General features: G+C 39.6%; 1 protein-coding gene and 1 long non-coding RNA gene across 3 annotated transcripts; one reads left to right on the top strand and one right to left on the bottom strand.

The window, feature by feature from the left end:
- Positions 1 to 2585, bottom strand: LOC113026820 (uncharacterized). Of its 2 annotated transcripts, none has more exons than XR_013910606.1 (4): positions 1453 to 2585; positions 1125 to 1269; positions 687 to 748; positions 1 to 538 (listed from the first exon to the last, which is right to left on the bottom strand). It is a non-coding gene; the product is annotated as an uncharacterized LOC113026820 (long non-coding RNA). The 2 variants fall into 2 exon arrangements; XR_013910605.1 differs by having other exon boundaries at positions 1 to 402; positions 1453 to 2578.
- A 17980-nt stretch (positions 2586 to 20565) lies between these two features.
- Positions 20566 to 23296, top strand: pex11a (peroxisomal biogenesis factor 11 alpha). The gene is made up of 3 exons (XM_026177085.2): positions 20566 to 20896; positions 21027 to 21142; positions 22148 to 23296. Exons 1-3 carry the CDS (start codon positions 20841 to 20843, stop codon positions 22714 to 22716), a joined length of 741 nt encoding a protein of 246 aa, XP_026032870.1. The 5' UTR covers positions 20566 to 20840; the 3' UTR covers positions 22717 to 23296.
- Positions 23297 to 24402: the final 1106 nt, after the last annotated feature.

Here is a 24402-nt window from a genome sequence, read left to right as displayed (position 1 = left end):
TTTCAATAATTTCTGTTTATTCTTGTAGAAAAAAAACTTTCATGATTTAAAAAATTCTCTAATTTGCAATGATTGTACAACAAAAATGTATATATAATAAAAAAGATTGAATTAATATTAAGATTTGAAGGTAAAAATTCAGAAAAAATAGAAAGGATAAAACCCAATGGCCACAGCATCCTTTATGTCCTTAGCTTCTGTTTTACTCCTTTTTGTCATTGACAGCCTTTGAGTATATGAAGTAAATTGGATTTGTTTATTGTTTTTCTGTCCTTTCCTGATGAGCTGTCGACCTAATCAGAATGTTTTTTAATAATTAGATGTACACATTATCAGGAGCAAAGTGTCGGTTGGAGGCAGTTAGTATTCACTGGCGTGCTGAACTGCGATCCTTGATGATCACTGAAAACATCAAGGTTAAAATTTTATTTTGAACATCTTGTGTGCAGTGAATAGTGAAAGGTAGACGTGGCACAACAAACAGTATTATGACGGCATTAAGTTATATAAGTTCGTTTGAAGGACGTATGCGTGACCACTGTGGGGAATAAAAGGAAATGAGAGACAATAGATTTAAACAATATTTATGCATGATGTGCTTACTGGTTTTGGGTAATGCAAACATGTAATGAACACTATAAATGAAAGAAACAAAGGTAATGTAAATTAGTATTTAGATAGGCTACATGGGGCCTGTTGCAGCTGAATCGACGTGTTTAGGCTCTTCTTTTGGCCATTGTCCACACAGCTGAAAAGTCAAATACACATCACAAAAAAGGCTCTTCACTATTAGACTTGCTACACAAAAAGAGTGAAATTTTACTAACTCTTTACTTTACTAATCCACTCCCTGTAAAAGGTAATTTGCTATTCTGCTCATTACTGCAAGTTAAATTTATCTGTATAGCAGAACTCAAATTATTATAATATACCATAACCCATCACATAACCATGTAACAATAAAGTACCGATACAAATGTTTGGCTGCTTTGGCACTCCTGTCGTTACTTGCGGAAAGGAGATGCATCTTACAAACCTAAGTGTGCATCTGCTAATTGTATAAGTTTAATATAAATACAAGTTAAATACATAAATATACACATACAAGAGATACTTAGTCTTACATTGCTCTTCTGTTGATCCACAAGATTGTTGTCTGTTGTAACGGCTCGACAAAAAGAAATTTACGCTTCTTTTTGGGCACGCTGCACGAACGGCCTGAACAGGGCTTAGCGCCTTTTCTTCTTCTTCTTCTTTGAAAGATGTTTGCTGTGGGCAAAATAATAGTTTCTGATGAGCATTCATTTAATCTTTGTAAGCCAGTTTATTTGAAGTATCAGTGGGTAAAGCATATGAATTAGTATCAAAATGTATAACTAAACCAGTTATTACATTTCTGCGCATTGCTCACACATGCTAGTTAAAGTAAAATGTCACTACAAGAATACTTACAAACCAGTACTTCTTTTCCATTGCTCCGAATTTCTGTTAAACTGGGAACCTCTCCTGTGATTTTGCAAAAGTACCATCCACTGCATGTTTCATTAACAACAGATAAAATGTGTGTATTTTCACTGCCTTCAGTGGAACTGTTTGCAAACTTGTTAATTATTTTACTGCACAGATTCCCTGAGTTGCTGAATGAAGGTCCATGTGAGCTAAAATACCAAGACACTCGATATCTCTCATATTTCTTTGTGCTCAAGCAGCAGTGCAAAGTCAGAGATGACCCAGATGGAGCAATCACTCTTGTCTGGGTTTTATCCAGAAATACGTGAGTCTGGCCCGATATCCCCACAGCTGCTGCTACCACTGTAGACAGAAAAAAGAAGAAATGTTATACCTTTTGTTTTTTCTGTTTTAATTTTTTATTTTATTTGTGTTAGATATCAATTTTGAGTCATAGAGTGGAGTTTTTAGCAGAACAACAGTGCATGGGAATCAGAGGACACAGGTTAAACCGAGTAAAACAGGAAATAATCAAAAAGAACATAAAGACAGACAAGGGAGCATTTGTGTAAGCACAAGCAGTTGAGACAGAAGAAGGAACCAAGAGGAACATGACACAGATAACAACCTCAACAAAGGAACTAAAACTAAATCCAATTCAAGAATTCAGATCTAACACTACAACAGAAACTCAAAACCAAAAGCCAATAACTGATCTAAACTGGGAGAAACTAAACTCAGAGCAACACACAGGTAACAAGGAAAAAAAACAATAGATGGGGAAGACTAACAAACAACCTGACAATGAACGAAAGAAAACTCACACAATAAATGCACATGGGGTGACGAGGGAAGTGGAAACACATGGGGAACATAGCTGTGATGAACAGACCTAATGACACAAGAGGAAGCAAAACTGAACACAGGACAGGAGACTGTCAAAATAAAACAGGAAATACTAAGACACAGACTAATCCATTGGGACTAGACAGGCTGAGGGGACAACGGGAGGAGACACAAGGAGGGGAAACACGGAACACAAGAAAACTCTGAAAACAGCAAGAAAAACTCAGGACTGACTAGTGAAACCTAAATCATCATAATAACACAAAAACACTTGGAAAAAACACAATAAACTCAAAAGTTGGGTCAAACACCCAGAACCATGACATGCAACCTGAACTTTTAACTGCCTAATTATAAAACAGTGCGAACTGCTGGATTGTCTCTTGAAGTTCTCTCAGTAAAAAAGATGGTATTTAGTCAATTAGAATTTGATGCCTAAACTATGACTAAAACTAAAAAAAATTTAAGAAAGTTTGCTGTCAAAATTAACACTGATGAAGCAGCCAATCTACAAACACAATGAACGCTACCAATAACACCACACCACCTTTGATCTACTGAAAGTAGCAATGATGGAGATTTTTTTGATTACATGTGCTTCCCAAAGCTTGACTTTGCATCCAGTCCTTCCCTCACCTACTTGATCCTCACTTACTTTTTGATTGTCTAGTCTTCAAAATGGAAAATTTCATTATTTCTGAGCAGTAATTTGATGAAGAAGCATGACTTTTTTGTGATTTGTGTTTTTTTTCTATATTTGAATCAGTTTTTAGCAATACTATAATCAAATAATCATGCTAACCTCTTCATGGTGGATTGCATTCCCACTCATCTGTGTTTACTGACCTTAAAAAAGCAAAGAACAAAGTAAAAATGTTGATTGTTATTGAGGGTTTCAATTCCAATTCCCTCCTCGAATGTGTGAAATTATAAGTATTATATTGCTAAATGAATAAGGGACCACAGTGAGCTCATATACTGACTGTAGCACAGTGACACTTTTCTGAGTTTTCTTTCTTTTTTCTTCTTTTTACTTTTATGACATTTACTTTATATGATTTTATAATCACGAGGCTCAAAAACCCTGCAGCACACATTAAGATGACCAGAATAGGGTGAGCCCAGTGTGACTGCACGTAATGGTGACATACTTTATTCCCCAACATTTGAGCCACAAATGAAAATCAGGTCAGTGGTCTGTGAGACACTCTCCAACACAGACAAAAAATGTCCAAGATGATTGCACTAACCTTAAACCAGTATCATTTTTCCAAAAAAGCTGAACAATGAGATGAAACAGCAGCGGTTATGGTATCATACATAAGAGCTTAAACAAATACAATGTCTCTCAGCATTAATTCAAATAATTTCAGAGGCTATATAAAAAGCCGTTAAATGATACAAAAATTAACTGATGTAAAAATTACAGCATGCAATTAGCAATTAACAGTATAAAAGAATCAAATTTAAAATTTTGGTCATTTTTAAAAGGCTAAAGAAAACAGGAAGCTCGTCCGCTTCCATTAGATCACCTTGGATAAATCGTACATTAGACCTTGCACTTTTTTATATCAACACCTTTCAGTGATGTCTCTTTGCTTAAGTTAATAACAGAACTCGTACTTGTTTATTGTTATTGTTTATTAATATAAAATTAATTACTTACCTTTATATTACAGTTCAAATCAGATTGAACCACAGCTCCTGACTCTAACTTGTTGTTAAAAGGGCAGTGTTAAAAAATGCTAAATTCAAAGAAATTTTGTCTTTGTTAATCTTAAAGCCACTGAAAATTTATCATTTTAGGTCAGATCAGTGAGAAGTTTCCAACTACCCATAAATCCCAGTGCGTTAGAGGTTTTCTCTAATTGCTTTGCTGAATGACAAAATGAGCCTGTCTACTACTGCTGCCACCAATATAAACATTTTTTTCTGACTTTATCATTAGATATGTGTATCTTCCCACAAAGTTTTTAATTAACCAGATAGAACTAGTTTGTGATATGTCATGTCTGCTGCTTCAGAAGAATGTAATAGAAACCAGCTGTGGAAAGAAGCAGCCCTGCAGTCAATCAGATTACACCTTGCAGAAGAAAAGTGTGGGTAGGTTCAGTGTTTTATTGATTTCACTGACACCAAACAGAGGACTCAGCTTTCAAGTAGGACAGGTTCTTATTTTCTGTGTTTAAAAATAACAGTTGTTGTCTGAAGTGGGATAAAATAAATAAAAAAGAAATCTCAGTCGGCCACACATACGTCTGTGTCTGACAGCACAGCAGTGATGTGACTGGATCTGTCCTTGGGTTCCAAGAGAAACATCGTCCTCTAAGAGTCTCAGTGATATTTATTAAATATTATTTATATGAATTATACTTTAAATACAACTAAAAAGGGGAGTCCAGCCCAGTGCAAGAAGATTTATAATCTTCAATTTCTTTTTTTTTTTACATCTTGTTTGTCATATATTTTCATATATTTCTGGAAATATGAGGAGCATCTTGGCTTGGAACTCTATCTTCCTCATTTTACTTTTCATAATCACTGTCTACACTTTTTGAAACAAAAAGAAGTATAAAGTACCCACAGTAGCTTTAGGTTATATAAACAAATCAACAAATCAGTATGAGTTTTGTAAGTTTTCTAGTCTTACTCCCAAAGCCTTCAAAGAGGAACAAAAAAAATTATTTTCTGAGCATTTAAGCTTTATTAGACTTTCAGATGTACGGTGGATGATCTGCATGTTTCTCAGCAACACAATGCTCGTTGTTTCTTTGTCCTCCTCGAGCATGAGGTGAAAGGTAAAAATTAACTTTTTTAAATGTCTGAACGAGGATTATAACTCTTGAGGACAACGAACTGAAAATTCTTGAATTGTCTTAAGAGATCTGTCTTTATGGCACACATCCCAGCAGATTACCATGGAAACACATGCAAGTTTCACAATGTTAAATCAAAAACGCTATATTTATATTACCATCTCATAGCCGTCCTTCGGTCACAGATGCATACAAACGGCAGCTGATGATTCAGAAAAGAAGGAAGAAACCAACTTTGGCATCATGACATTTTATATTATTTGGCTGATTAGCAAAGATTTCTTATTAAAGATGTAACTTGACCAGTAAAACAATGGCTTATAAGATTTCTTTAACATGCTGGGCCATAGGCTGTGAAGGGGAATGATGCATGCTTTTAATAGCTTGTGGTATATATGTAACTTTGGTCATTTGGGTAAATTGATAGATAGTCAGTATACTTATGAATAATTAAAGTGAGGATATTACTTTGATGCATGCACTGATTTTATCAATCTAAAACCCTTAATTAGATATCTTATAAAAGTATTTCAAAACTTTGTGAATTCTCTGCCTTGAAGGCACACTTGAAATCCTGTTTGATGCAGATAAACAGGCAGCTCACATGGTTGAGGTTTTGATTAAAAGTCCCAAAGTCACTTGTCTCAACTGAGGTTTTAAAACAGCCCTGTCGTGTGTTTTTTTTCTCCATCTGAATTAATAAAAGAATGGCAAGTGTGTTTGAGGGGTTTTTGTAAAAAATGTAAGACTAGAGAGCTGCAGTGTTGACATCACACCCTGAATAACCTCTCACAATATTTTTTTTCCATAAAAGAGACAAACATCTTTACTTCTGAGAACATCGTGAATTCGCAACAACTGTTATTGCAAATCAGAACCTTGGTTATTTTCCACAAATTAAGGCAATGATTACTTTGTCCCAAGTGTCAAAAGTAGCAGTGCTTTGGTCTCTATTGGTTTTTGCATCACTTTTACATCATTCAACCCTCCTCTCACTTTAGGCATGCAGTCCAAAGAATAAACCACAATTTTATTATTTAAATAAAATCCATTCTTATCTTAACACATGAAATAAACAACATAACATAAATACTCCATACAAAGGCTGTCCTTTTAATACTAGCTGACTTCAAACCTGTAGGTTCTGACTTCTCTTTCAATACTGACCAGAAGGAAGGAGCAGGATTACTTATTTATTTATTTACATTTAACATGAGATGAGATTAATTCCACTACTAGGATAAGGATGCTTGGCTGAAAAGCATCAGGATAAGACCTGCATATAACTGGTCTGCACTTATAAAGCGCCTTTTTGACCTTTGCAGTAATACAAAGCATTTTAGATTATGTTTCACATCCAACCACATCTACACACTTACACGACAATGCCACGCATGATGCTTGCTTTCTGTCAGAAGTACGTCAGACTTCTCCTGATAGCAGGAGAAAGGCACCAGCAGCCCTGTGATTAGTGGACAACCTGGTCCACTGCCTGAGTTGTGGCTACGTTGTGAATGTTTCTTGCAGTCAGCTGATCCTTCAAAATCAGTTCCTGAACTTATTCTACATGTTTAGATTTGTCTTTAAAAAAAAAAAAGAAAGAATTGCTAGACAATTGTCAATTGCTCGACTACCTAAAAGGGATAAGCAACTGTCTGTTTTTCCAAGTCATAGATTAACCTTTAATCAATTATGCCAATTTTCAGTTAATATACTGACTATTGTTTGTGATGATTTGTGTGCTTTTAATATTTTCAATATTTTATCTCTTATATTTTTCTTTTGAAAGAGTTTAAATGCATTTTTGTATTTCAGTTCCTCCTGCTGTTGCTTCTAATTCATCTCACGTGCCAGACTGTCTTTATCCTCAAAGCAGTGGAGCATCTCCACACTCCTTGTGTCATTCCTCTTTGTTTCACGTGTCTGATCTCTGCCCCTGTTTTTTTATGCATCGTTAGTCTTTACGCATTGTTTGGTTCTTTGGATCTCTGGATGGTTCATGGACTCTGTCGTTTTTCCTGCTCCTTATCTACATTTTTGTGCCTGACCTACCTCTGCTTTGTTTAGAAACACTTGGATTTTGGACCTCGCGCCGTGTCTGATCCCTGCATGTGAGACTGCTCTCGCTCTCTTTAACTCTGCTCCTCCTACGTGTGCCTGTGGTGATTTATCAGGATTCATGAGCTGAATGACAGCGAATCTTGTTGAGCCTTTTTTGTGAAAGAAAATCATTTAGTCCTAATTGGTGACATTAGGTTTATTAAATAAAAATAAATAACTACAGTGAGTTGTTATATGGTGTTAATGACATATTAGTATAAAGTGCAATTAACTGCAGTGTTTTTATAAAATCAGTTACTGAGGCCATTTTTGAAACCTGTCAAATACAGACATGGTGCATTCATGGTTGTGTCATAAATTACATACACAGCAAGTAATAAAAGTGGTTTTCAAATGAATTATTCAGAAAGAAGGGGCCCACAGACAAATCACTGTCTCAGAAACTCCATAAGTTAAACTTTGCACAGCTCAGAAAGAAAGTCGGTTGGCTTGTGGCTGTATATGAGCCCAGCCATCGTCTTTATGGGCTCAACCCCATATCCCCTCAACTCATCTAAAATAAACCCTTTAGCTGTTCCAGGGAGATGTTGCATGCTTGAGGTCGTAGCCCTTTAATCTCAGAAGACTCTCCCACACTGTATCCGACCTGCTCTCATCACTGACGCTTTAAAAATTGTTTTCATATCCCTTTATACCTTTATGCCTCTGTGTGCATGGCAGGGCTATAAGTGCACCACACTTAGAAAATGTGTTGTGCTTTTGTTGTTGGTCTGGTCTATTGATTGTTTTTCTTCTTACACATAAAAAACTTGGATTCACAGAAAAAGTTCATCTTAACCCAGTTAAGATCGCCTCAATGTAGATATTCTCATGTGTTGTTACTTCCTTGCTTTGCGTCCCTTGGGATGAAACTAAGTATATTTTAAACAAAAAAGAATAAATCGAACAGGGATTGGCTGTATGCTTGTTAAAAATATTTTAAGGTACACTGAGGAAAACAGAGTACTTTTATGGCACATAAACAAGTCGGGGTGAAATTAAATGTGTGCGTGTTTGAAAAAGCACTCACTGAATAGAAACACAGCATGATTCCTGTATTAGTTAAATTAAAAATAATGGTAGTCAAGAAGGAGAAAAAGATGATACATACTTGTAAACAGACCACTCACTAATTAATGGCATCAAAGCAACCAACGTTTTAAATAACTTCCACAGAGAAAGCTACACCGGGGAAGTGATCTACGCACATACAGTCAGAAGTCTTTGTTTTTTAGAGCTTCAGCATTTTGTCTATAAAAAGGTGTAGTAATTACTGATGTGTGTGGTAGGAGCATGACATCAGTTATATTTCCAATCATTTGTTTTGTTTAATTACCAGAATACAATATAATTTACTGCATCTGACACAAGCAGACGTGAAACATCTGGAGAAGCTGTGGAAAGTGCTACTCTACCTGTAACATCATTCAGCATGACCAGTTTGGTGGTGGGTCGGTGATGGTCTTTGGAGGGATATCCACAGACCTCTGCAGGCTAGGCAACGGCACCCTGATATCCATTAGGTATCAAGATTAAAACCTTGGACCCATAGTCAGATGCTACGCCTGTGCAGTAGGTCTTGATTCCTGGTGCATGACAATGCCCGGCCTCATGTGGTTAGAGTACACAGGCAGTTCCTGGAGGATGGAGGAACTGATACCATTGACTGGCCCCAACACTTGACCTAAATCCTATATGACATCTCTGGGACATCATGTCTCAGTCCATAAGACGCCACCAGGTTGCACCTCAATCTCTCAAAAATGTGGTTCAGTGATGCCCAGCTCCAAAACGGGGAGGCAATCACCCAGGACACCATCCGTCATCTCATTATGAGCGGCCCCTGATGTTGTCAGGCATGTTGGAATCATACAAACTACTGAGTTGCTGCAATAAAATCAGTAAAATGTACAAGCCTGCAACATTTTTTTACTTTGATTTTCAGGGTTTCTTTGAATTCAAACCTCTGTAGGTTTATAATTTCCATTTCCATCAAACGATGTGGAATCCTCTCATTCCTAGCACGTTACTCAATCAGCATATCAGTATAGATTTTTTCCCACTGAGTGTTCTATATATATATATATATATATATATATATATATATATATATATATATATATATATATATATATATTCATTCAATAAAAATATTATTTTTTTATACAGGATGGGGGGTGAAAAGGGTCACACATTAAAAAGATTTCGTTGTTAATTTTTCAGCCTCAGACCGCCGTGCAGCTTCATGTCCATGCAAATAAGTCCAGTTGATATTTGCAGTACAAAGTGACCTTCTCTACAAAGAGCTGAGAAGATCTGAAATCCCACATCCGACTCTGATTTTCATGCACTTTCACAGCAGTGGAATTCAAAGGTGGGCTTTCAGAAAGCTTATACTGTAATTTACATACTGGCTGTGGACAACGCCTTGACACTGGTGGTAATAGTTCAGCACCCTACAATATTACTTCAATATTCTGTTAAGATGTCGCAAGCATAATCCCATCTTGGACTTTTATGCACCTTCAAATTTAATAATATCTTAATAAATCTGTCAGTTGTTTGCCCATCCAGACAGTTTCAGGTGTTGGGGATTCGAGTTAGTGGATGCTGAATCTCTAAAGCTGCTTTGTTTTACCTCTGTTTCCTTTACAGTGTGTGCTGCCTGCTTCACTCAGTCTGTAAGGATCAAGTTGATTACTAACTGTACTTCCTCCAGTGGCCACTTGAAGTTGGCTATATGAATCAGCAGACTCCAAAATAAAAATCCCAACTTTACAGCATTTAAAAGAATATTTACAGTTGATTAATGAAAACTATTTTGGGCTCCGTGCTTTTTCCATAGTAACTGTGGAGGGTTAAGTTTTTAAAAGTTATCCATGTGGATACTGTGTATGCTGTGGCTTGCATTCACTAATTGGAGTCACTGAACTGAACTTCTCCACCAAGTTTGTGCCGTTGTTGCATTTTTCACCCTTTTTTTAATAGCCTGTCTTAGAAGTGTGTGCTTAAGTATTGATGTGTGAAATTCTAGTATTTTTATTAGGTTGTTATTTAGCACTAATTACCACATATGTGTATCGCCGTCTAACACTGCAGCTTACAATAGCTAACTTTTAACATAGCGGCCTATCCTGTCATCCAAACATGGTCGCTTCACAAAATTAACACAGTGATAGTCAAAAAAGCAAACTTTAAGGCGTCACAAACCAGTGGATATAGTTGTCTTCATGTTCACCCAGAAAGCTGAGCTCACCGTCTGGGACAAGGCAATGTGAACTGCTTTTGAATTAATATACTGTAGCTGTGCAATTTTGGAATCTGACTATCATAGTTGACAGTTTGGCTGTCCACACTGATTTCCATGCATTTAAAAAAAAAAAAAACGTTAATATATATCTATGGTGTATGGAACTAACTCATTTTATAATCTAAAACATGCAAGTTTAACATATATGCCAAAAAAACCCAACACAACAACAACAACAACAACAACAACACACTTTTCCACAGCACTTTTCTAGTCAATTTGAGCATGCAAAGCGCTTTCTTACTACAAGCTTCATTAACACAAGTGCTTTATTCTGTGTCTAACCACTTTACCTAACATTCACACTCACTCCAATGGATGCATCAGGGAAAACTTGGGGTTCAGTATCTTCCCCAAGGGCACTTTGGCATACACACTAGGGAGCCAGGAGAAGTCTGGTGCAAAATAAAGGCTACTTTTAAGTATAAATATATTAATTTTTTCCCAAAAATTACAAAATGAAGAACTGAAATAACAGATCACAGAGCTGCTTCTTTGCCAATAAACAGAGATTTACTTTTTAGTTCTCTGGGACTTCACTGAAATACTTTTACAGAAATATATGTTCATATTCTCTTGATCTCATCTGATGGGTATCCCTCTGCTGAACAAAGAGGAGGGCATATGCCGCAAGCAATCAAAACCACTAATACCATCAGAGCTTACATTACTGAATACATAACAGAGCCAAGTGTAACGCGGTTAAAGGACCAGGGCGCCTGACTGCAGCCTCATAGACAATGAGCTATCAGAATAAGATTCGACTATGGAGCCTGAGGGTGTGAATAAAACACAGGAAACAAAAGTAGAGCTCAAATATATATATATTATGTTTGTTATGAGAAGTGTATAGACGGATGTACAAAAGAAATAAAAACATATGCATATATATCACAAACAAAAATAATGTTGGCAATACAAAACAGCTTAGTAGGTTCCAAAAGGAGGTGGGATGAGGTGTAGTCCAGTATGTGATTTAGTTTAGTTCCATGGACCTGTGATAGGTCATGTGTCAACAATTTGTGATTCAGTCCATAGGTTCACAATTCCTACCGCAACGTAGCGGTGGTCGGGTGGCTCGCCATCTCGCGCTGATCAGGGCTGATCGCGGGAGAACAAAAAAAAACCTGACCGTTGAGTCGAGTGTGAGGTAGTGTAAAGATGAATGAATCGGCCGGGTTATTGCACGCTGTCAACTGGCCTGTAGTGCAAAATTTGTCGTGATCTGACAAGTACGCCAACCACAGGGACAACAGCAGCCAGAGGAGCAGGGACATGCAGCTGATTGACCCGGAACTTATACAGGATTCATTCCCGCCACAATAAAGGGACTGGCGGAAGTGGGGTCAGAGGTTACCGTGGTTACACTCTCCCCCCCTAATCTCATGGACGTCCTCGTACATGGACTAGGCTGGCAGCGAATGACTGGTTGGCTGAGGTGTGAAGGCATCGTCTCCTCTTCTTCATCGTCTTGAAGAGCGAAGGAGAAGACAGAACTTAACCCATGCAGGAAGGTCTGAACGCTCTTTAACAGAGGCTTACCAGGCTTGATGTATTGCAGCCGATCAGGAGGATTCCTGGTGCGGGTTGAATGCCTCAAGGGTGGTTCTGCCTCAGGACTGAGAGGCTCTGATTCAGTAGGTGAGTGTTGTGACAAGTTACTTCTGGATGCTTCCGAATCAGAAGACAGACTTTCTTCATCGTGAGAAGTTTCGACAAGATCAACTGGCTCAAAGCCAGCTTCCACGGTTCCGCTAGCAATAACTTGTTCCTCTTCAGCAGGTACAGGTTCCTCTGAGAGGATAGCATTCTCTTCCTCTGTAGCCAATACTACAGGGACATCGGGCTGGTTAATAAGTGGCACAGGTTGCGGAGTATTGGGTAAGTCGATGGTTGTTATGAAGGTGACAGGTTCAGCAGAGAAGGGAACAGGTAGGTATGAGATTAGTTCCTCTTCGTCATTGTTATCAGCATCATCAGCACGTACAGGAGACACGGGTAAGACAGGCATTTTCCTCTTCTGCTTAGTAAGCATTTCCTTTTCAGGTGGTAAATACCCACAGGGCAGTAGGAGGTCTCGATGTAAAGTTCTCAGGGGCTTGTCTTGGCCTTCGGGTCGAACTGTATACACAGGAAGAGTGCCGGCTTTCTTCACTACAATGTACACAGATGACTCCCATTTATCTGCAAGCTTGTGTTTGCCTCTTAGCCGCACGTTCCTCACAAGAACTCTGTCTCCAACATTCAGCTGTGATGCAGTGACATTTTTATCAAATCTGTTTGTGTTACGTTTCATCACCTTTTCTGAGTTTTCGATGGCCAGCTTGTAACTTTCTTCTAGGTGGGACTTTAGTTTGTCCACATATTGTGTGTGGGATGTTGATCCTTCTTTGGCAAGGGGTAGTCCAAAGGCCAAGTCCACCGGTAAGCGAGGTTGGCGGCCAAACATAAGCTCATATGGTGAAAAACCTGTAACATCGTTTCTTGTGCAATTGTATGCATGCACCAGGGGTTTTACAAAATCTTTCCAATGGGATTTCTGTTGAGCTGTGAGTGTTCCTAGCATATCCAGTAATGTTCGGTTAAACCGTTCAACAGGATTGCCTCTTGGATGGTATGGAGTGGTTCTTATTTTGTGGATCCCAGCCATTTCACAAAGCTCTCGGATGATTCTGGATTCAAAGTCAGGGCCTTGGTCACTGTGCAAACGTTCTGGGATACCATAATGCACAAGAAAGTTGTCCCATAAACATTTGGCAACAGTCCTGGCTTTCTGGTTTGGTGTTGGCACAGCAATGGCATATTTTGTGAAATGGTCAGTTATGACAAGTATGTCTTTGACTCCACGATCTGGTTCCACAGAGAGAAAATCCATGCACACCAGTTCCATGGGATGAGAGGTTTTGATATTGACCAGAGGTGCGGCTCGTTCAGATGGGGATTTGCGTCTCACGCATCTTTCGCACTGTCTTATTTTATTGACCACATCACTTGTCATCTTAGGCCAATAAAACCGGGAACGGACCAAGTCCAGCGTTCTGTCAATTCCCATGTGACCCATTTGATCATGTAGGTGGTGTTAAGGTTCAAAATATTGGGGATGGAGACAAGAGAAAAAACCACAATAACAACACTGGTCCGGCCGGGTTGAGTCAAACGATGATTTAATGATCACACACGTGGGAGATGGACACTGATGCAGACAGCCTCAAAATCTCAAAATGGTGGAGCATTGCTCAAACTTTTATAACCTCTGGTGCCTCCACCTTATCATAAAAAGCCTAAACATTCACATGCTCTCTCTCACACAGCGCCTAAGCTACGACCTTGGCTCCCTGTTTATCTGCTCCTGCTGAAATGGGGCAGAAAACTCCAGCACACTCTGTTCTCTTCTACTCAGACAAATTAGACAATAACCTTCTGCGAACAGTATTTCTTATAACTCAGCAATATAATGCATCATAAAACAATATCATTCATTCACAACAAGTCAGCAATTTAATGTAATGCAAATCAGTTTAACTAATGCAATAGTTATCAGCTTCTTCTAATTCAGGAGAATAATGCAAACTAAAACTACATAATAATTCACAATCTTTAATTAGGGGTATAACATGGCATAAAATAATATCATAATTTTACAATTGTTAAGTACAACTGGTCGATATTCCTCAGGTAGCACTAGCTGGTATGCGAAGTCACTTCCCACGTGTCTCTTCCTGACGAGAAGGGTGTTATGGAGCTCCAGTTTATTTACTTCTCGCAGTAATAGAGGTAGATCGGGAAGTTCTTCCCTCAGGAATGGCGGTGGTGACTCGCCTCGTTCAACCTGAGCTATGACATGCCGGATGACAGGGTCAAGGCGTTGTTTGGCTGCAAGGTCAGCTGTTGAGATTTGGGGGAGTACCATGGAGGTGAACTGGATGTCGTCCGTGAAACTGTCAGGCAGACTGTCGACATTGACAGACATGGATAACACCAGAGCAAGATCAGGATCCGTGCTTGAACTGTACATCAGATGACGGTCACAAACTGCTTTGATGGTATGCTGGTCAATAGAGACATAATCTGGTTCATTGAGATGTTGCCATGCAAATCTCCAGATTCGCTCACGTTCTTTCTGTGACAGAGGATCATCAGACAGTTCACCATGAGGTCGGCGAGACAAACCATCAGCATCCGAGTTCTGCTTTCCTGCTCTGTAGATTAATTTGAAGGTGAAAGTGGACAAAGCTGAAAGCCATCTGTAACCGGTAGCGTCAAGTTTTGCTGATGATAAGAGGTATGTTAATGGGTTGCTGTCTGTCACAACTGTAAACTGAGCACCATAAAGGTAGTCGTGGAATTTTTCAGTCACCGCCCACTTCAAAGCAAGAAACTCCAATTTGTGGGCGGGATACTTTGACTCACTCCGGGAAAGACCTCTGCTGGCATATGCTACAGCTCTGTTTTTTCCATCCTGCTCTTGATACAGCACCGCACCAAGACCTGTGGCACTGGCATCAGTGTGGAGTGTGTATGGTTTCTGGGGATCAGCAAATGCCAGAACTGGGGCAGAAGTGAGTTTGTCAATAATGGACTCAAAAGCTTGTTGACACATTTGCGTCCATCGTCCTCCAAATGGCTCTTTGGGGTTGAGGTAATTCTCTGGCTTTACAGTTCGTCTCAGTTTCCTCTGAGAAGGTGGATAACCAGCAGTGAGTTCATGTAACGGCTTGACAATGGCCGAATATCCCTGGACAAAACGTCTGTAGTACCCAGCAAAACCAAGGAAAGATCTTAATTCCTTCAAGTCTTTTGGCACTGGCCAAGAAGTGAGTGTGGAAATCTTGTCCAGATCAGTTTCAACACCAGCCTGGGACACTACATGGCCCAGATACTTCACCGATGTCTGGAAGAACATGCATTTCTCAAGTGAAAGCTTCAAGCCAAAATCTTTGAGTCTGGTGAGAACTTTCATCAGGCGAGCTTCATGTTCCTCAAGAGTTGGTGCAAAGACAATGAGATCGTCAATGAAAACCAAGACTTCTTTTAGATTTAATTCTCCCATGCATTTTTCCATCAGCCGTTGGAAAGTGCTTGGTGCGTTGGTAATCCCTTGTGGCATCCGATTAAATTCCCAAAATCCTACTGGGCAGACAAAGGCAGTCTTTGCCTTATCCTTCTCCTCCATTTCGATTTGGTAGTAACCCGACTTGAGGTCTAGCACCGTGAACCACTTTGATCCTGCAAGTGCGGAGAAGGTGTCTTCCAGTTTAGGCAGAGCATAAGCATCTTTGATTGTTTGCAGATTGAGTTTGCGGTAGTCAATACAAAGACGTATACTGCCGTTCTTTTTGCGTGCAACCACAATTGGAGAGGCAAATGGTGAGTCAGATTCTCTGATAACGCCAGAGTCAAGAAGTTCTTGCAGGTGCTTCCTGACAGCATCAAGATCTTGAGGGTGAATTGGTCGTGGTCTTTGCTTGAAAGGAGTTGGATCGGACAATTTGATTTGGTGTTTAACTTTGTTGGTCCTGCCGAAATCCAGATCGTGTTTGGCAAATACTTCAGGAATAGTGTTGAGTTTTTGAACAATGCGTTCTTTCCAGTCTGGAGTTAAGGGGGAATCTCCAAAGTTGTATGGTGGTTGAGATGGAGGTAACGACTCTATAGACTGGTCTGAATACTGGGTGGGTTGCTCTTTGGAAATGACCTCTTGGAAGGCGCTGATTTCTGCAATAATAGCTCGAGCTGGAATGTGGATTTCATGGTCGGACTCATTACTCACTACAACAGGCAGAGAATATGGCCGACGTTTAGGTAAGTCCACAAGGCAGGTTTTTACTAGGAGTCCACCAGGCAGAGAACTGGAGGTGGGGTGTTCCAGAATAACTGCTTTCTCACCTTGGAATAGCCTTGTGACCAGGCATCCCTCAAGGACAGTGGTTTGGCCGGCAGTAATCGTATGCGGTTGGTCTGACTTTAAGATTACAGGAGCATACTGGTCATTTGAATTCTGGATGTGGCGACACTGGAGGATTTTATAAACTGCAATGTAACCGGAACCAGATGGCAGGAATGACTGCTCAGAGAGGGTATCACGGTGTTTGCTGTACGCAACGTCAAGAGTGTTGGTACCAACAAGTATCATTGGGGGTGATTGCTGGACGTCAGGCACGACAAGCGCAAGTGTATCAACATTAATGGATGAACCAAGAAAATTAGCTGGGAACGTCATGTTAATCTCAATGTATCCCAGGTAAGGTACGGCTTGTCCATTTGCTCCTTCTACTTCCAACAGATCATCCAGTGGTTTGATTGGATGGTCTGAAAGGTAAGTATTATAGAAGGAAAAAGGAATCGTAGTAACCTGAGAGCCAGAATCAAGAAGACAGTTGAAATGGTTGCCTTTGATTTGAATTTGGCCTGTGCTTTTGGTCCCCACAAGCCCTTTTGGCAACAATAGAAATTTGTTGTGGTTTCTGGGACTGTTCGTGCACGCAGCTCCTGTGTGTCCCACCACAGAAACTCCTTCTAGTTTAAAGATGAAGTATTTCTAGCGTCCCACTCTTGCTGTTTTTTTCTTAATTGGCTCTTTTTCTGTTCAACAAGACTGGAGTTTGCTCTGTTGTTGCAGGTGGAAGAAACATGGCCATCTTCTCCACAGTTAAAACAGTACCATGGCTTGGGTCTGGTATTTGACTGAGGTGAAGAATGACTGGATTTGGTTTGTCGTGGCTTAAACTTTGACTCGGTTGGACGTTTTTGGGACAAAAGTTGGGACATTTGCTGTTGGAGGGTTTGGAGTTGTTTTTTCATTTCTTTTAGCTCTTCATTGGCTGTAGAGTGCCCACAAGAACAAGTACTTTGGGATTGGATGTTAGCTTTTTGTTTTGATGAACCGATGTATTTCTTCATAAGTGACTCCTTAGCAATTTGTCTGTCTTCTTCTGTCCGTAACGACAACAACAAGTCAGAGAAAGGTGGTGGGTTGTCCTTTTGCTGTTCTAATTGTAGTTTGGTTAGTATAGTGTTATCCCAACACCCACGACAAAACTGCTTCAGCAGATGCTTATTCATGTCAGCAGCTGCAAGTCCTCCTTGCTTTACAACAGTGCTGAGGGTTAGCTGCAATCTTTGGAGGTAAGCGGATGGTCGTTCACCTGGATTTTGAAGAATGTTTAAGTATTGAGCATACAATTCTTCACCATCTTGAACTGTTCCAAAAGCGGAGTCAAGTACACTTAGTATGACTGAAGGCAATGTGTTGGGACTTAGACCTTTAACCAAATCAGCAGCAGGTGACAACAGGCTCTCTATAATACGCCTGGCGACGTATAGAGCTGACAAACTGGGGTCGGCAAGCAGTAGATCAATTTGGGAATGCCATGATTCAAAATCTGCTTCACTACTTGGCTTAGGAATCCTTCCTGAAAAAGCACGGAGACGTAGTTAAGTTGTGGTGCTTATGTCTGGGTTTCGGACCACATGCTCAACAACAACCCTTTGTATTTGTGGTGGGTTGAGATCAGGGGCTGTGAGTGATACTCTTGGAGTTGGTCCAGTCTGGCTTTGACGAGGTCGTGCCCCCTGCTGGTCAGTGGAAACCTGTCTGGCAGGAGGTGAAGACAATTGCTGCCGCTCCAGTTCCCTTTCTTCTTCCTCTACAACAATGTCCTCATCTACTCCATTTTCCTCATCATATTCAATTTTTCCATCATCACCTGCTCCTGCTTCATGCAAATGTTGACCAATCTGCCTCATTACTGTCTTCAAGACATCTTCAAACCGGTGCCCGCTGCGATCAGCAATATGCTTGAGCTCTTTGAGGTAATTGGGAGGGGGACTGCTGCTGTCCTCCGTGGCGGCGTACTCACAGGCCAAAGCTGTGACGCGGAAAACAAGGTCGGCAACACTTTTAGAACAGTGGGTGTATGGCAGAAACGGCTCTAGAGTTGTAAAAGCAGTGGTATCTACAAACTCAGCGATCAGGTTTTTGAAGAAAGTACTTGCGGGATCATTTACGTAAAAATGACGGCTAAGATTCCCATAAGTACGCAAGTAGTCAAGAATTTCATTATCAGATTTTGTGTTAGACACACCGGAGATCATCACAGACTGTGACATATTTATGCCAGAAAGTGCAACTGAATCCATTTTTGATTTTATGTTCAGCAAAAGCGAAGTAAATAAGTAAAGAAAATTGTACGTAAGACCCCAAAATATTCACACACAAAGGCTCCTGGCTAGCTCGCCACTTGTAACGCGGTTAAAGGACCAGGGCGCCTGACTGCAGCCTCATAGACAATGAGCTATCAGAATAAGATTCGACTATGGAGCCTGAGGGTGTGAATAAAACACAGGAAACAAAAGTAGAGCTCAAATATATATATATTATGTTTGTTATGAGAAGTGTATAGACGGATGTACAAAAGAAATAAAAACATATGCATATATATCACAAACAAAAATAATGTTGGCAATACAAAACAGCTTAGTAGGTTCCAAAAGGAGGTGGGATGAGGTGTAGTCCAGTATGTGATTTAGTTTAGTTCCATGGACCTGTGATAGGTCATGTGTCAACAATTTGTGATTCAGTCCATAGGTTCACAATTCCTACCGCAACGTAGCGGTGGTCGGGTGGCTCGCCATCTCGCGCTGATCAGGGCTGATCGCGGGAGAACAAAAAAAACCTGACCGTTGAGTCGAGTGTGAGGTAGTGTAAAGATGAATGAATCGGCCGGGTTATTGCACGCTGTCAACTGGCCTGTAGTGCAAAATTTGTCGTGATCTGACAAGTACGCCAACCACAGGGACAACAGCAGCCAGAGGAGCAGGGACATGCAGCTGATTGACCCGGAACTTATACAGGATTCATTCCCGCCACAATAAAGGGACTGGCGGAAGTGGGGTCAGAGGTTACCGTGGTTACACAAGCAGACAGACACACACATACACACACACCAGAGAGGCAGAGTGTAATTATTCAGCACCTCACCAACAGTCAACATGCTGTCAAACTAGAGAGATTAAAAATAAATAAATGCTGTAAACAGTTGCACAGCAGAGGCAAAAAATAATTCCACTCTCCATTAGTATGATGGCAAGTATTTAAGAGCAGTTTCAAGGTTATATCGTTACCTGAAGGTAAGGGCTCTCTCAAAGTCATGATGTGTCTTTTCAAAGTGTGAGACACTACTCCAGCATTTCTTAGGTTTATGATCAAAGAATATTAATCTAATAAAAAAGGCTGCAGTGTCACAGAATCACTTACATGCTCTAGCTTGACCAGCTGTAACATTAAAATGTTTGTGAACACTGATAAATTGTCTGTCTGTATTTATTCTGTTTGCACTCAGGATTGTTGTAACTTCACTAAATTTTGCTTTTTTAAATTCCCTGGTTATGCACTTGGAAGCTAGAATTTTGCAATATCCCTTTTGCCTTTGGCTGACCTTTTGTCAGTGCTACAGCAGTGATGTGGATACTCATGTGTATTTCTGCATAAGAAACATTCGCTGCACATCAATAAGAGGAAAAAAATCTCTTAGAAATAATATATAGTTTTTTTGTATTTTAACTGCTTTTTTGTAACTCAGTTTGTCAAATGACTAGTTAAATCTACCTGGATCTGTGTTAAAAAACAATAATGAAATGTATCCAACCATGCAAACTGAAAGATTATTTTTTTAATTAATAAATTAGTTTGTTTGAGACTTTCTATTGTGTGTAATGTAGGTTTTTATTCCCCGCTTTATTTATGTATTTATTTTTTTACATTTGTATTATTATTTTTTTTACATTTCTTACATTGTTTATTGCGTATTTATTAAATTTAACTAAAAGCAAATCGTAAAGGACCGTTTTAGTTTTAAATTGTTGGTATTTTTATTCACATACGGTAACAAAACCCTTCAATTTATTACAATTTCTTTTAGTCTTTATTTTTCCTTCTTTGGGGTTTCACTGTTACCATAGTAACTGGTAGTAACGCATTGGTCCGTCCAGAAAATCAGTTCGGCTCTTGGTCCGTTTCTAAAACCATCCGTAGTGAAACAAATAGGTGTTCTTCGGTTGCAATAGTTTGACTGCAGGGAAAGGAGATTGGCTAATTGTAAAAGTGGGGTATGGATAAAGTTTGAAAATCAAGATTACCTGATAAATACTTGATAACGAGTTTTACTCATCGACGTTATATCAGCCTGGCATTGTGTAAGCAGAAGAAAAGTGACTGATGCCGTGCCGACTGTAGCGACAAATTAATGTTCACAGGTTCGACGAGGTGGAAACTTGGCTCAAGCTAACTAGAACAACCTGTATTGGTGTGGTTTAACAGCATGGACCCATTTGTAAAATTCACAAGTCAGAGTCAGGGAAGGGACCGCATATTCAGGTGAGCTTTTCATCGCTTTTGTAACCAGCTCGTACAAACGTTACTTTATTTTCTTGATAAAAACGGGAACGTTACCGCATGACTGTATCCTTCTAACTTTCCCCCTTCATCTGCTTCTTGTTTATTTTAGGGCAGCTCAGTATGCTTGTTCACTCGCTGTTTATTTACTTCGAAACAACTCTGACAGAAAGGACCTTGTGGCAAAACTTAAAAGTCTGGAAACCAGCTTGAGCGCTGGACGAAAATGTGAGTAACTGTTGAGGGAGTTAGGAGGCGTTCAGTGGCTGCGGTTAAATTGGATTTCAGTTTCAAATCCACTGTGGTTGTCCTAATTTATTGCATTGGTTTCTGTGAACATGGGTGGTTCTAAAAACTGTGATGAATTCAAAGAGCTTATTTTATTTTTGACCATCAGACAGAAATACAGTTATTCAAACTAAACAAACGCATCATACATTTGGTTAACAAATGACTTGAATCTTGTCTCTCTGTTGAGTTTGTCTATGAGCACTGTATTTCTTCATCATCAAGGCCAGTAATTCTGCCAAGGAGTGCACAAATGAACATTTTTTTTCTTTTCTTGGCAAACTGTCTACTTAAAACTTAGACAGTGTTGTTCTGTAGCTGTCTCTTTATCTCTCTGTAAGCTGGGATAAAATCTGCACCGACTGTTGCTGCAAATGACGGTAATTCTGATAAACGTACCACTCATAGATGTGCTTACTTTAGAATTCATGTGGAATTTGACAAATTTTGTACCTTGACATTTGGTAGCTTTAGTATGAATTAGGTAAAGACTGAAATGAAACAGGCTTTGCATGGAAATTAAGGATATGGCCGTGCCTTAGAGCAGCTTCTTTTGTTATGCCGCAGCTGAGCTGTGTTAAGGCCAAGGCCAAGATCTGTTTGTGCACCAACTAATGATCTCTTTAAGGAACTCTGCTGCCTCTAGGGCTGGCCTGCCTGTCTTTGTGTTTCTGGGTGAAGGGTCATTTATGACTCCCAATTTAAAATGTGATAACGTGTTGTGAAAGGTTCAAAAGTTTAAAATGAAGAGACTGGGGTGCATTGATGTTGTTCCAGTATGTAAACATAGATAGGCAAATAGTGAAAAGATGCTGTAGTTAATCCTCTGTGTACCTTAACTGTATTTCCATCTGTTTTGGGCTGCTATAATGAAGTGTTGACCTGCCATTTCATATTAAATTGATTACTGCTCTAATACCCTTTCATGTCCCCCTCCTTTGTCAGTGCTCAGGCTGGGAAATGCAGCAAATTCCATTGAGGCTGCTAAGCGAACCATGCAGCTCTCGGACCGAGTGCTGCGCCTGTGCCTTACTGTGGCCAACGTGAGCCGCACCCTCTACTTTATCTGTGACAATGTACTTTGGGCCAAAAGTGTCGGTCTTATCCGCAATATCGACAAGGAACGCTGGAGTTTAAACTCCTCCCGCTTCTACTTCTTCTCATTAGTTATGCATCTCAGCAGAGATGTTTATGCGGTTCTCCAGGTGATGACAAAGAGGTCAAGAGATAAAAACTTTAAACAGAGAATGGATCAGCATCTCACTGAGAATCCTGAAGTAGCTGAAGTTGTCGTCCCTCACCTGGATGGCTTTCTCTTTCTGCTTTTGGAAACCCTGAAATCACACCCGGACCTTGCCTTGGACTCTGTGAAAAACATCTGTGATCTCTTCATTCCCTTAGATAAGCTTGGTTTATACCAGTCAAATGGGGGAGTGATCGGATTCTGTGGTCTGATATCATCGCTGATTGGGATTGTCACCCTCGAACAGCCCAGGCTAAGGATTGCACCGTGATGACACGGGCAAAGTTAAATATTACAAAGCGATTACAGATCAAAGAGTTAATCACGTCAGGTGCGTTCAAGAGGTCGCTGGAACTGTAATGGTGGACAGAGGTTAAAAACAAAACCAGCACATTTTACAATCCCTGAGTCAGTAATAACTAATGGACTTGCACTTTTTTAGAATTACTGGATTTCTCTGTTTTGCACAATATCTGGAATTAATTTTGAAAGGGAGCAAATCGAGTCGATATAGAAACTTTGTCTATTTGTTGTACTTTAGAACATCCAATGACAGGTACTTTTGTATCCCAGTCTTGCACAACACCAGCTGTTTTACACTGTAGTAGAAAATAAGGGCTACTTAGTGGTTATGAAAAAGAAAAAAACTTACTCTGTCACTTCTAAGTTCACTGTTTTTCTTTTTCTAAACTCTGCTTTGTACTTAAAATGAGGCAAAACTTGCAGCACCAGTTTCAGAGATTTGCTTCGGTTTTTTTCTTTTGGCGTTGGCTGAACGTGAGTAATTTATAGGATGTATGTTACGAATAGAAGGTGGGTATGTTTGAAAAATGAATAAAACTATGCAATAATGTTTGTATTATAGAGAGAGTCACCTTTTAAACATTCTAATAAGAACATATCTGTGAATTGAATACTCGAGACACAGAAACTCACTGGTCACTTTGTTAACTAGACGTGTTAAACTTCTCTTTAACGCAAATGTCTAACTCAATGCGTTTAGTTGTGTAGACGTGGTCAAGACGAACTGTACAAGTTGAAACTGACCATTAGAATGGAGAAGAAAGGTGATCTAAGAGTGGCACTCTTTGATTCTGTCATAGCCTTGTGCTTCTATATCTGTAGTTCAGAGTCAAATACAGGAGTGATTGGCTTCAACAAAATGATGTGAAGTAAATATCCAATGATGCATTTCTCTGGGGAAAATGCCATTTGGTGCCAGAGACGAGGGGGATGTCCAGATTGCATTGTGCTGATAGGATGGCAATGTTAACTCAAATAACCACTTGTTAAAACCAAAAATCGTCTCTCCCAATGTACAACACATAGACCCTTTAAGCATTTAAGATGGGCTACAGCAGCAGAAAAACACACCAGGTGTAACTCCTGTCAGCTAAGAACAAGAAACTAAGGCTCCAGTTCACACAGACACAATACAATTGGGCAAAATTATTCTGGAAAACGCTGTGTTTGAGTCCAGATTTGTCAATTCAATTCAGTTCAAGGCCTTGAGGCACTTTATACTGCAGGGTAAAGACCCTAAATAACACAGAAGAAACACCAACAATCTGAACCATGAGCAAACACTTTAGTGACAATGGGACATAAAAAAAACAAAACCCTTTAACAGGAAGAAACCTCACCTACCAGAAACCTGGGCACAAAGATGCCATGTGGAAGAGAACCAAGGATTAATAATATAACTAATGATTAAATGTAGAGTGGTGTATAAATATATATATCAAACATTCAGATGCAGGGTCAGAGTTTGCATAAATAATAAAAACACATGGATTCATCCTGTATTAATGAGGCTGGTATGTAACCTACAACCACAGTGTACTCTGATGACTACTTGTAAAATAACATGCCAGGCCGCTCCGAAGGCAAAAGTACGTCTAACCCACTATTCTAAGGAGCTTGGAAAGAAAAGCGTCTGGACTTTTTTAAGTTTCTT

The sequence above is a fragment of the Astatotilapia calliptera genome, chromosome 7 (genome assembly GCF_964374335.1).
Source record: "Astatotilapia calliptera chromosome 7, fAstCal68.1, whole genome shotgun sequence".
Lineage (NCBI taxonomy): Eukaryota > Metazoa > Chordata > Actinopteri > Cichliformes > Cichlidae > Astatotilapia > Astatotilapia calliptera.
Note: the sequence above shows the minus strand (reverse complement) of the source record. Positions and strands in the feature narration are given on the sequence as shown.